At 38.5% G+C, this 12,245-nt stretch overlaps 1 protein-coding gene across 1 annotated transcript in view; it reads left to right on the top strand.

Annotated features, from left to right (window-relative positions):
* The window catches only part of SEC23A (Sec23 homolog A, COPII coat complex component), a 66,093-nt gene that overhangs the window by 36,849 nt on the left and 16,999 nt on the right, over nucleotides 1–12,245 (top strand). Inside the window, exons 15-16 of the mRNA XM_036256993.1 lie at nucleotides 5,306–5,383; nucleotides 8,088–8,249. Of these exons, the coding sequence (XP_036112886.1) occupies nucleotides 5,306–5,383; nucleotides 8,088–8,249 (240 nt within the window). The remainder of the gene's footprint in view (nucleotides 1–5,305; nucleotides 5,384–8,087; nucleotides 8,250–12,245) is intronic.

The raw sequence follows: 12,245 nt of genomic DNA, 5'->3' as shown, positions 1-12,245 counted from the left end.
ATATTTCTATTTGTAAGGAGGGTTTTGTGTTCTTTGTATAGATGTTTATGTAGCTTTTAAAACATTCTTGAGTGAACTAATCTTAGTTTAATAATATTAGTCATTTTTGAAGCATCATTGAGAACTTTTTTTTCCATTTTATCTCTCAGTGTTTTTACACTAGCACTTCTCTGTGATGAAAGCAGTGTTGTGGCAACGTCAGCATGTCATTTTTTTTTTTATTATGAGTTTTTATTTATTTTTTTGTTACAGATATTTTACCTTTTTACCCCATTGGCACCCCCCACCCTACCCCCCCTCCACCCTGTCCCCGGCTTAGTTGTCCATGTCCATTGGTCATGCATACCTGCATATAAGTTCTGTGGTTTATCTCTTCCCACCCCCCCACCCCCCATCCCCTCTTCTGAGGGATGTCAGTCTGTGCCCTACTTCCATGTGTCTGGGTCTACTGTATTCCTCAGACTGTTATGTTCATTATATTCCGTATATAAGTGAGATCATGTGGTATTTGTCTTTTTCTGCTTGGCTTCTTTCACTTAGGATAATACTTTCCAGGTCCCTCCATGTCGTCTCAAAGGATAAGAGATCTTTCTTTCTTACCGCTGCATAGTACTCCATTGTGTATATGTACCACTGCTTTTTTATCCATTCGTCTACTGGTGGACACTTGGGCTGTTTACAGATCTTAGCTATTGTAAATAGTGGTGCTATGAACATGCGGGTACATATATTCTTCCTGATTGGTGTTTCAGGCTTCTTAGGGTATATTCCCAGCAGTGGGATCACTGGGTCAAATGGAAGTTCAATTTTTAATTTTTTGAGGTAGCACCATATTGTTTTCCATAGCGGCTGCACCAGTCTGCATTCCCACCAGCAGTGTATTAGAGTCCCCTTTTCTCCACACCCTCGCCAACACTTGTTGTTTGATGATTTGTTGATGGCGGCCATTCTGACAGGTGTGAGGTGATACCTCATTGTTGTTTTAATTTGCATCTCTCTGATGATTAGTGATGTTGAGAGCATGTCATTTTTTAACGAGACATAAAACCTCTCATTGAGTCAACCATTGATTGCACACCATCAGTTCAAATGCCAACACAATTCCTCCAAGATAGACCTTTTGTTTCCAGATAGGAAGATAAAACATTGAATATATTTTGACCTTGCCCTGGCTGGTTTTGCTCAGCGGTTAGAGTGTCAGTCTGTGGACCAGAGAGTCCCAGGTTCGATTCCCGCTAAGGGCAGGTGCCTCAGTTGCAGTTTGTCCCCAGCTCTGGTTGGGGTTGTGTGGGTGGCAACCACTCGATATGTCTCTCTCACATTGATGTTTCTCTCTCTCTCCCTTCCTCTCTCCTTCCCGCTCTGTCTGAAGATAAATGCAAAAAAATGTCCTCAGGTGAGGATAAAAAATAAAATTAAAAAAAAAATATATATATACATATATATATGCACACACACACATTTTGACCTTTGCTTGTATAGGGCAGCATAAAAGTTTTGAATTTCACTATTATTTAGCAATTTGACATGAAATTGGTGAAATCCTTTGATTCATCAACCTGAATAGAGAAGCTTTTATTTTTCAGCTAATTACACAAATCTCTCAGCATCATGTAACATGTTATCAGTGCACTTACTTATTATATTGTTTTAAGATGGAACCTTTTCATTTTCTCAGATTACATCTTGTCCCAGTATTTTACTTAGAGTAATTTTACGTGTTGGCCTTATTAGGTTCTCACCAACTATGTGACTTTTCTTTTTCTGGGTAATAAGTTGTGCTCTGAAATAGGTTGCATCCTGAGCCTTTTGATTGAATGTGACTTAAGCAAACACTTTATTAATTTGAAGTTCTAGAAGCTGTTTGAAGGAATCAGCACCTTTATTTGTCAGATGGCTATGATTCATAGTAAAGTGCATTTTCCCTTTTTCTAGAGCTATTACAGCCTTTGTTGGTTATCATATATGACACAAAATTGAATAGTGCAACTTGGGTTAGTAGCTTAATGTAAAAACCACTGATAAGCAGCTTTCATTGTGAAGACAGACTTTTTTTGTGTCCTTTTTGCATGACTTAGTGAAATGACTCAGAAAGATTATAATTCTTTAGAATTCTCTGTAGGATTATGTCTAGAATCTTTCTCTACATCTCACACCTCAGCTTCAAAAATTGCCATATTGGCCCTGGCTGGTGTGGCTCAGTTGGTTGAGCGTTGTCCTGTGCACTGAAAGGTTGCCAGATCAACTCCAGGTCAGGGCAGCAGCCCGGGTTGCTGGCTCAATCCCTGGTAGGGGTTGTGCAGGAGGCAGCCAATCGATGTTCACTCTCACAACAATGTTTCTCTTTCTTCCTCTGTCTCTAAAAATCAGTAAAAAAAATTGCCCTGTTGTTTGACATGCTTGTAAAACACAAACACTAATAAAATATAAAACAGAATGGCCTTATAAATAACTAAATGTGTCAGTTGCAAAAAAATACAAAATTTTTTTTGAAATTACAGAAACCTGACAATATAATTCACTTCTAATCTATACATTCTGCAGTTTATAATAGCAGCCAGGCTGTTGAGACTAGAGGACAGGTGAGTCATGGCGTAGTGAAAATTGTACCCTAATCTTCTGTCACAACAGTATCGCTTGTCTGTCTCATAAATCAGTTGGCAGCTGTGTGTAAGAGGAAGTTGGAGGGAATTCGAGAGGAAGAGGCTGACATTGTTAGACTGCTCTCCTGCTTTCTGTGCAAAACAGCTTTCACCAGTTACCTGTTGTCTCCCTTATGTCAGATACTGACAAAGGATTTACCCAAATGAACAGAATCCTACTGCTCAGTGCCACATGGGACTGAAAGATCTCTGTAGAAATTACTGGCAGGATAACTTGGAAACTGTCCATCACTGTGGCTGGTATCGTATGGTGTGAAAAGTTCAAAAAACAATAAAAAAAAATCACTGAACCCCAAGTGACTAAGAACCTCTTGTATATGATAAAAGGGGTGAGAATATGATCTTCACGTTTTTTTCTTTAAGTGATTGAATCAAATTAGTGTACAATTGAAGGGAAGCTTCTGATTACAGAAGATATTCTAAATAGCTAGTACAATATAGCCTCATTTAATTTTTTTTGGTTAATCCTCACCTGAGGATATTTTTCCATTGATTTTTAGTTAGAGTGGAAAGGAAGAAGGGAGAGAGAGAGAGAAACATTGATGTGAGAGAGACACATTGATTGGTTGCCTCCCGCAGGACCCTGATTGGGGCTGGGGATTGAATCTGCAACTCAGGTATATATATATATCAATGACAATATAGTGGAATGCTAGTCAGCCATTAAAAATGAAGTAATAGGCAGGATTGGGAGGAGGGTGTGTAGGGGGGGAAAAGGAGAAATATCTGTAACAAAAATAAATTAATAAAAATTGAGAAAAGAAAAGAAATAAAATACCAAAATTAATTACATTACAGGAGAAGGAAAAAAAAAGTAATAGTGCCTGGCTCATGTGGCTCAGTGGTTGAGCGTCGACCTGTGCACCCAGAGGACGCTGGTCCGATTCCTGGTCAGGGCACATGCCCAAATTGTGAGCCCAATCCCCATTAGGGGGCATGAAGGAGGTGGCCAATTGATGTTCTCTCTCATTGATGTTTCTCTCTTTCTCCCTCTCTCTCTCAAATCAATAGAGAAAATTATTATAAAAAATGAAGTAATAGAGTATTTAATGACATGAGAAAATTTTCATAATAAAAGCTAAAATTTTGGACAGAAGTATCCAATATATTCCAGTCTGGAAATTATCCTTTTGGACATCTGTAGTTACCCAAGCATAAAAGTCAACAATCTTTTTGATACTGTCACTAACCATAATATCAGATTTGCCTAATGCTTTATTTTATCAGAATCCTAGGCACAATAGAAAATGTGTACATTTAATATCATGTGATTGATAGTTCTGAATAATGCCTGACATACTGGCTTTTTCACATCTTTTCAATATATTTGATATTCTAGATCTTTTCAAGTGTATTAGGTATTCTAGGTCAGTACTATCCAGGAGAACTTTTGGCAGTGGTGGAAGTCTCTATAACTTGCACTGTCCATTATGACACTACTACCCACCTGTGGCTGTTGAGCACTTCAGATACAGAGGTAGGCAAAAGTAGGTTTACAGTTGTGAGTACACAAAACAGTTTATTCTTGTATTATTTATTAATTATTGTATCATTTATTTCTATTACAACTATAAACCTACTTTTGTTCACTCCTGTATGGCTAGTGCAACTGAGGAACTGAATGTTTATTTAATTTTAATTACTTTAAATTGCCACATGTATCTAGTGGCTATCATGTTGGACAGTGAAGATTATTAACCTATAAGTTTCATTAGTGAAGTATAATTAGGAGACATTGAAGACCATCAAACTCTTATTCCCAGATACCAAGATCTGTTTTCTAAGGATTAGCTCTACCACTATAGCATTTCTGTCCTTTGGATAACTATGGTTCTGAAATGATTTTTCCTGGAAGCCACAGATGTGATCAAATCAATTACGCCTTTTTTATGTGCTCTATAAGGCGTAGCTAGATACATAAGTACTTATGAAATTCAAATGTATTTCTTTGGTTGTAATCATTATTTTAGTTAGTCTATAGGCAATATTCCAGTTTTATCCTAGATCAAGTACCTGCCTTCTAAAGGATAATAACTTTTTTTTCTTTTTTATCCTCCCCCAAGGACATTTTTGAATATATCTTCAGATAGAGCAGGAGGGAGAGAGGGAGGAAGAGAGAGAAACATCGATGTGAGAGAGACACTTTGAGTGGCTGCCATCCACACAACCCCAATCGAGGCTGGGGACAAACTGCAACCAAGGTACATGCCCTTACAGGAAACTGAAGCTGGGACTTTCTGGTCCATGGGCCAACACTCTAACCACTGAGCCAAATCAGCCAGGGCTAAAGGATAATAACTTTTAAAAATAGAATATGTATAGGCCACAGTTTTTTTTTTAAATCCTCACTTGATATTTTTCCATTGATTTTCAGACAGAGTGGGAGGGAGAGTGGAAGGGAAAGAGAGAGAGAAAGAAACATTGATGTGAGAGAGACATCAATTGGTTGCCTCCCACATGACCCTGACCAGGGCCGCGGATCAAACTGCAACTGAGGTACATGCCCTTGACTGGAATCAAACCCGAAATTTTTTGGTCTGTGGGCCGATGCCCTAACTGCTGAGCCAAACCGGGCCAGGGCTAGGCCATAGTTTTAATTCTATGCCAGGAAGTATATTACTAACATGCTTTATTTTATTTAGTGTCAGAAATTTGGAGAATATCACAAAGATGATCCAAGTTCCTTCAGATTTTCAGAAACTTTCTCCCTTTATCCACAGGTGAGTAGATAAAAGGTCTATGTTATTTTCTTTGTGTTGATAATAGCATTGGCTTTCACTTTCCTTGTTGACTTTTATTTAATTTACAGAACCTATTGTATTGTGTTATTTTTTTGGTTAGGTAAGGTTTGGGATAGATAAGAAATTAATATTGTGCTGTGAGTAGTCAGTAAAAAAGTATATAGTATTTTTATGTTGGCCTTGCAAATATTCATTTATTTGTGGTGAATAGAAATCTACTCTAGAGCCTTATTGTGGAATAGAAGTAGGGGTAGGCCAGATTAGCTTTCTCTCTGATATAAGGGGTCTAATTATTGTGGTACCAGATGAATTTTACCTGAAGTAATTTTACCAATCAACTAGTCTTACAGCATGGTATCAACAACTGAGAACGGTTTTATGGGAACATACCAGATAAATAGAAAATATGCTAATGGGGTTTATTTTACAGAATATTTTTTATTTGGGCAGTGGAATCTATTCCTCTATCTGTTATTTTTGATTAATATTTTAAAAAATGTAAGTTGTTTATATATTGAGTAACAAGATAACATTCAACTAAGTACTATGTGCAAGGAACTTTAGGAGAATAAGAATGATTGATATAGATCCCATTTTTTTTGTTTTTTTAATCCTTATCCAAAGATATTTTTAGCATTAATTTTTAGAGAAAGTGGAAGGGAGGGGGAGGGAGAGAGAGAGAGAAACATCCATGTGATAGAGACACACTGATTAGTTGCTTCCCATAAGTGCCCTGACTGGGCTGGGGATCAAACCTGCAACCCAGGTACATGCCCTTGTCTGGGACTTGAACCCATGACCCTTTGATGTGTAGGCTGATGCTCTACCCATTGAACCACACCAGCCAGGGCTGGATCCCATTTTTAAGGAGTTTTCAATCTAAAGGGTGAGATCACAGAACTGAAAACGAGAAATGGTATGAGAGATATATAGAATTTAAAGGAAACTGAAAGGAATTCTTCCAGATGGATGTTTGGATACATATTTATAGAATAGGTGGCATTTTAGCTCAGCCTAGAAGAATGGTTAATATTGATAAGTGGAAATTCTATTTTTTGCCCATGAAAACTTTTTTTTAAAGCCTCAACTTTTTTTTCAGAGCTCCTCTTACATGTTTTTGGAAAATGTTTTATTGATCTGTAACCTAGAAACTCCGTGTTTAAAGAGGGAGACTTCCCTAAACCTCTGGAGAAGTTTTGAAGAACTAGAAAAGTCAGAGTCCACTTATGTTAAGACAGGCAAAAACTCTTGCTGTTTGGGGAATTCTCAGGCCTCATCTTCATAGCAGAAGCTAATAGAAAAGGAAATGAGGGTATTAGCATATGCATTTGACTAAATTTTCCACACTTTCCTTCCTTTCTCTTCTCTCCATACTCTCAACCTTCTCTTTAGGCTTTTAGATTGTGAGAAATCTGGGCATCCCATCTTTTCCCCTCTATGGGAAATACAGACCAGGAGACCCAGAAAGACTTTTTTACTTTGGGTTTTCAAAGCCTGATCTTCTCAATGGTGACATAGATTGAACTTAACAGAAATCTTCATCTTCAAAATATTTAACTCCAAATTTACCAGTTATGCATTCCTGTGAATAAAGAGAGTGAAGTGTTGAGGGATGAGAAAACCTCTCAGTCATTAGGAAAAGGAATGAGGATTTTAGTCAGTGGCATGTGTTGGAGTGAGTTGTTTTCAGAAGCAGTATGTAGACACTTGAGACCCCAGGGCTGAAGGAAGGTGAGAGAAAGAACGAGTGGGAGTACTTTGGAGCTGATCCTGTGGACTGTACCTTTGATTGTGTCAGAGGTCAGTGGAACTGTCCTTCATTTGGGTTTCACTCTCCCCCTTTCTGTACTCTTTCATATGAAGAGTGAGTGGAAGGGGAGAAAGTGAAAGGAGAAAGAATATATGAAACAGTATAGGGAATGTTACTTAGAGATAAGGAAGACCTTAAATATTAAGAAACAAGTGGGTATATGTAAGTCCTTTTTAAACACCAACGCAGACCCTTTCCAGTGCAATTTGTAGGAGCTATAAAAAAAAACAACAGAAAACCTGTTCATCTGTTTTTATGTTCTCTTAGAGCAGTGGTTCTCAACCTTTCTAATGCCGCGACCCTTTAACACAGTTCCTTATGTTGTGGTGAACCCCAACCATAAAATTATTTTTGTTGCTACTTCATAACAGATTATGCTACTGTTATGAATCGCCATTGGAAATATGTGTTTTCTGATGGTCTTAGGTGATCCTTATGAAAGGGTCGTTCGACCCCCAAAGGGGTCGCGACCCACAGGTTGAGAACCACTGCTTTAGGGTAGTTTGGTGGTGTTAATAATAATAATAAAGCCCAGAGATGTGGCCAGAGAGATGAAGAATAAAAACAAAGAATGCTGATAATGCGCCGCCTGGCATCGGTCTCTGAAAAACTTGAATCTGAGGTAGGGGTTTTTGTCTCTACTTTTGTTTTTCCTCTTAGTCACCTCTTTTATTTTAATTTTTTAATTATCAAATTATATTTCAAGTAACTGATAAATATAAGTTTTTTTTCCTGAGAAATATAATTTAGAACATTGTTATAACTTGTTTTATTGTGGTTTTAGTAGTTGTAATAAAATGCTTTTTATAGTAGTAAACTCCTTTTGCAATATTAAAGTCATTAAAAAGCTATCTCACATGTTTTATCTTATAGTTTATGTTCCACTTAAGAAGATCTCCATTCTTGCAAATTTTTAACAATAGCCCTGATGAGAGTTCATATTATCGTCACCATTTTATGCGTCAAGATCTGACCCAGTCCCTAATCATGATTCAGCCTATTCTGTATGCTTATTCTTTTAGTGGACCACCAGAGGTAAGAGAGGCATAAAAAGTTGGTTTTGTTACAGTGATGCGATGTGTGCCATTAAAGAGTGAAAACAACTTTTTCTTAAAATGCATTTACTAAGTATAAGAATTTAATTCAAGAATAATTATCTTAAGTTATTCATGTATTTATTTAAATATTTATGAATGTTTACTATGTGCTAGACCCCATGCTAGGCCATATTAGGAGGTCATAAAAAATAATGAAACAGTGAGATTGGAAGAAACTTTTAAGATCATTTTGTTCAGTCGTTTGGTTAGTCAAATCCTCTTGGGCTTATGATTCTTAGTCTTTAACAATGTCTAAAAGTGATGATGATTCTAGAATTTGTAGCTTATCCCAGAGTTTAGTGACTGAACAAAGCCTCTTTAATATCTCATTATTTAATATCTCATATATCCTCTAGTCTTTTTTGAATATAACCTACAGTTGATTATATAGACATGTACTTAGAAAAGGAATAAAGTCATGCATTTAGTCTCCTTAACAAACTGCCCCTTTTATTTATTTATTTATTTTAATCTTCACTTGAGGATTTTTCCATTCATATTTAGATAGAGTGGAGAAGAGGGAGGGCGGGAGGGGGAGAGAGAGAGAGAAAGCGAAACATTGACATGAGAGAGACACATTGACTGGTTGCCTCCTGCAGGACCCTGACCAGAACCGGGGACGAACTGCAACCAAGGTACATGCCCTTGGCTGGAATTGAACCTACGACTCTGGTTCACAGGCGGATGCTCTAACCACTTAGCTACCGGCCAGGGCCTGTCCCACTTCTTTTAACTTATCAAATAAACAGCTTTTTATTCTCTGGTTAAAATTGTTGTTTTATCGCTTAAAAGTATATTATGACCATAAGTGAAAATAATACTTTAGGAAATGTCAGTATAAAGGAAATATTTATAATACCTATTCATTAATGATCCCTCTATTTACTGTTTTGTAAAAAAAAAAAGTAGAGGACTTCCAGTCAAGATGGCAGTGTAGGTAAACGCGGTATCGCGTCCTCCCACAACCACATCAAAGTTACAACTAAACTACAGAACAGCCATCATTCAAAACCGCCTGAAATCAAGCTGAATGGAAGTCCTACAACTACAGAATTAAAGCAGTAGCCACATCCAGACTGGCGGAGGCAGACGGGCTGGTCCCACACCAACGTGTGGCGGATAAAAATCAGGAGGACACCTAGGCTGGGAAGGTCCTCCCTGAGGACTGAGGGGTCCCCGTACACACCAGGTGCTCCGCTCAGGGTTCCAGTGCCAGGAAGAGAAGTCCCCATAACTTCTGGCTGGAAAAACCAGAGGGAACTGAGGCTCAGGGAAGCTGACACGGTTGGAGCCCCAGGCAGCTCCTTAAAGGGTCCGCGCACAGACTTATCGGACTCACTCCCTCTAAGCTCAGAGGGGAGGCAGCTAGAAGGGCACCAGAGTCACACAGGGAAGAACTGAGCTGTTTGGCACTGGAGTGAGGGCTGGAGAGGGGGCTTTCTCCAGGACAAACATGCTGTCAGAGGCTTTTGTTCCTATGGTGAGCCCTTCCCTGGGGCAGCAGACAGCCTCCATATCAGGGACTCCAGCAACCTGGCTCACACTGGTAGCCCCGCCCTGCTGACTCCCTGAGGCCCCGCCCCACCCAATTTTCAGGCCCACCCAAGCTGTTCCCACTTGCTTAACCATAGGACTGGCCTGTCTTGGATCCTGCTTCAGGTTTTCCTAAATTCTTTCAAACAAGCAGCATCTGGTCTCAGCTAGCCCCATACCTCTCATTAAGTAATACACAGAAACAAACACAGAGAGGCAGACAAAATGAGGAGACAAACAGGTCCCAAATGAAAGAACAGAACAAAACCCCAAGAAAAGAACTAAGCGAAATGGGGATAAGCAACCTAACAGATGCTGAGTTCAAAATACTGCTTATAAGGATGCTCAATGAACTTAGTGAGAACCTCTGTGAACTTAGTGAGGGCCTCAAGAGCATAAAAAAGGACCAGTCAGAAATGATGGATGCACAGTCAGAAATGAAGGAGGCATTAACTAAAATAAAGAATAATTTACACAGATTCAATAGTAGAGTATGTAAATCCAAGAAGCAAACCATCGATTTGCAATCTAAGCAAGCAAAAAACGCCCAACCAGAACAGCAAAAAGAAAAAAGAATCCAAAAAAATGAGGATAGTGTAAGGAGCCTCTGGGACAACTTCAAGCGTGCCAACATTCGCATTTTGGAGGTGCCAGAAGGATAAGAGCGAGAACAAGAAACTGAAAACCTGTTTGAAGCAATAATGGCAGAAAACTTCCCTTACTTGGTGAAGGAAACAGACATACAAGTCCAGGAAGCAAAGAGAGTCCCAAATAAGATGAACCCCAAGAGGCCCACACCAAGACACATCATCATCAAAATGCAAAAGGTTCAAGACAAAGAGAGAATCTTAAAAGCAGCATGAGAAAGGCAGCTACTTACTTACAAGGGAGTTCCCATAAGGCTGTCAGCTGATTTCTCAAAAGAAACTGCAGGCCAGAAGGGAGTGGCAAGAAATATTCAGAGTGATGAAAATCAAGAAACTACAACCAAGATTACTCTATCCTGCAAAACTGTCATTTAGAATCGATGGTCATATAAAGACTTTCCCAGACAAGAAAAAGTTAAAGGAGTTCATCACCACCAAACCGTTATTATATGAAATGATGAAGGGTCTTTTTGAAGAAAAAGATAAAATATATGAACAAACAAAATGGCAATGAATACATATCTATCGACAATGGAATCTACAAACAAAATGAACAGGCAGAACAGAAACATTCTCATAGATAACAGAGAACATTTTGTTGGTTGCCAGATGGGAGGGGAGTTGGGGGAATGGGTGAAAATGGTGAAGGGATTAAGAAGTACAGATTCATTGCTAGACTGACAAACCTCAGAGGGAAAGGGGTTGGGGGGTGGGAAGAAATAAACCAAAGAACTTATATGTATAACCAAAGGACACAGACAATAGTGTGGGAAAAGGCGGGAGGGGTGCGGTTGTGGGGAGGAGGGGGTCAATGGGGGAAAAATGAGGAACATTTGTAATACATCCTACATTTAACAATAAAGATTTAAAAAAAAAATAGATAAATGTCTTAGTTTGTGGTTACAATGGTTTTAGTTTATCTCATAGTTTCTACTTTTTTAGGAAAATATATGTATTTAGTATGTTGATCTAGCTATATATTTGGTCTTGTAGTTCTTTGAATCAGGAAAGAAAGTTTTACAAATAACTTTAAAAATAATTTCAGAGTAATATATGTAAATTATAGACATCTGGAAAAAGTAGAATACTGTTTAGAAGAAAATTGGAATCCTATCATCCCTAGTGCCTGTTCCTAAAGTTCCATCCTTTCCATTGAATCCATTAGTCCCAGCAGCTTCATTTTCGTAGGCTTTTATTTCGGAGTTATCTTCTTTTTTTCCTGCATTATCCATCATTTTCTCTTCATCTGGGTCATTCTTATTAACATGGAACCTTAAAAGCACTTGTTAAAATAAACAAAAAACCCGTGACTTGACATTGTTTTCTAATTGCCACCTCATTTTTCCTGGTCCCAGTCACAGTCAAACTCAGAATCTACTTGTCTGTACTTTCTTACCTCATCTTCTCTTCTCAGCCTGTATTATTCAGACCCTTGTCCCTAACATCATACTGAAACAACTCTTAACAATGTCCTACATCACTGTCAACTGTATTTTCCTAGTGAGCACTCCTTGCAAACCTTTCTCTGACACCTGCAGTACCTGCTGGGTTTCCTTCTACTCAAGCCTGTTCTTTCTCGGGCTCCTTTTGTTGCTGGCTTCTCCCTTTCAGACCTTTAAGTGTCAGGCTCCAGGATTCTTTGGCTTCTTCTCTGTCTTCCCTCTCTCTATGCAATGCAGTCTAATCTCACGGAGTTAATTACCATCTTCATGGACGTGTTACTCAAATTCTGTCATTAGTTCAGGTCACTCCCT

This window comes from Molossus molossus, unplaced genomic scaffold (genome assembly GCF_014108415.1).
Source record: "Molossus molossus isolate mMolMol1 unplaced genomic scaffold, mMolMol1.p scaffold_m16_p_1, whole genome shotgun sequence".
NCBI lineage: Eukaryota > Metazoa > Chordata > Mammalia > Chiroptera > Molossidae > Molossus > Molossus molossus.
This window is presented reverse-complemented; position numbering and strand designations above follow the sequence as displayed.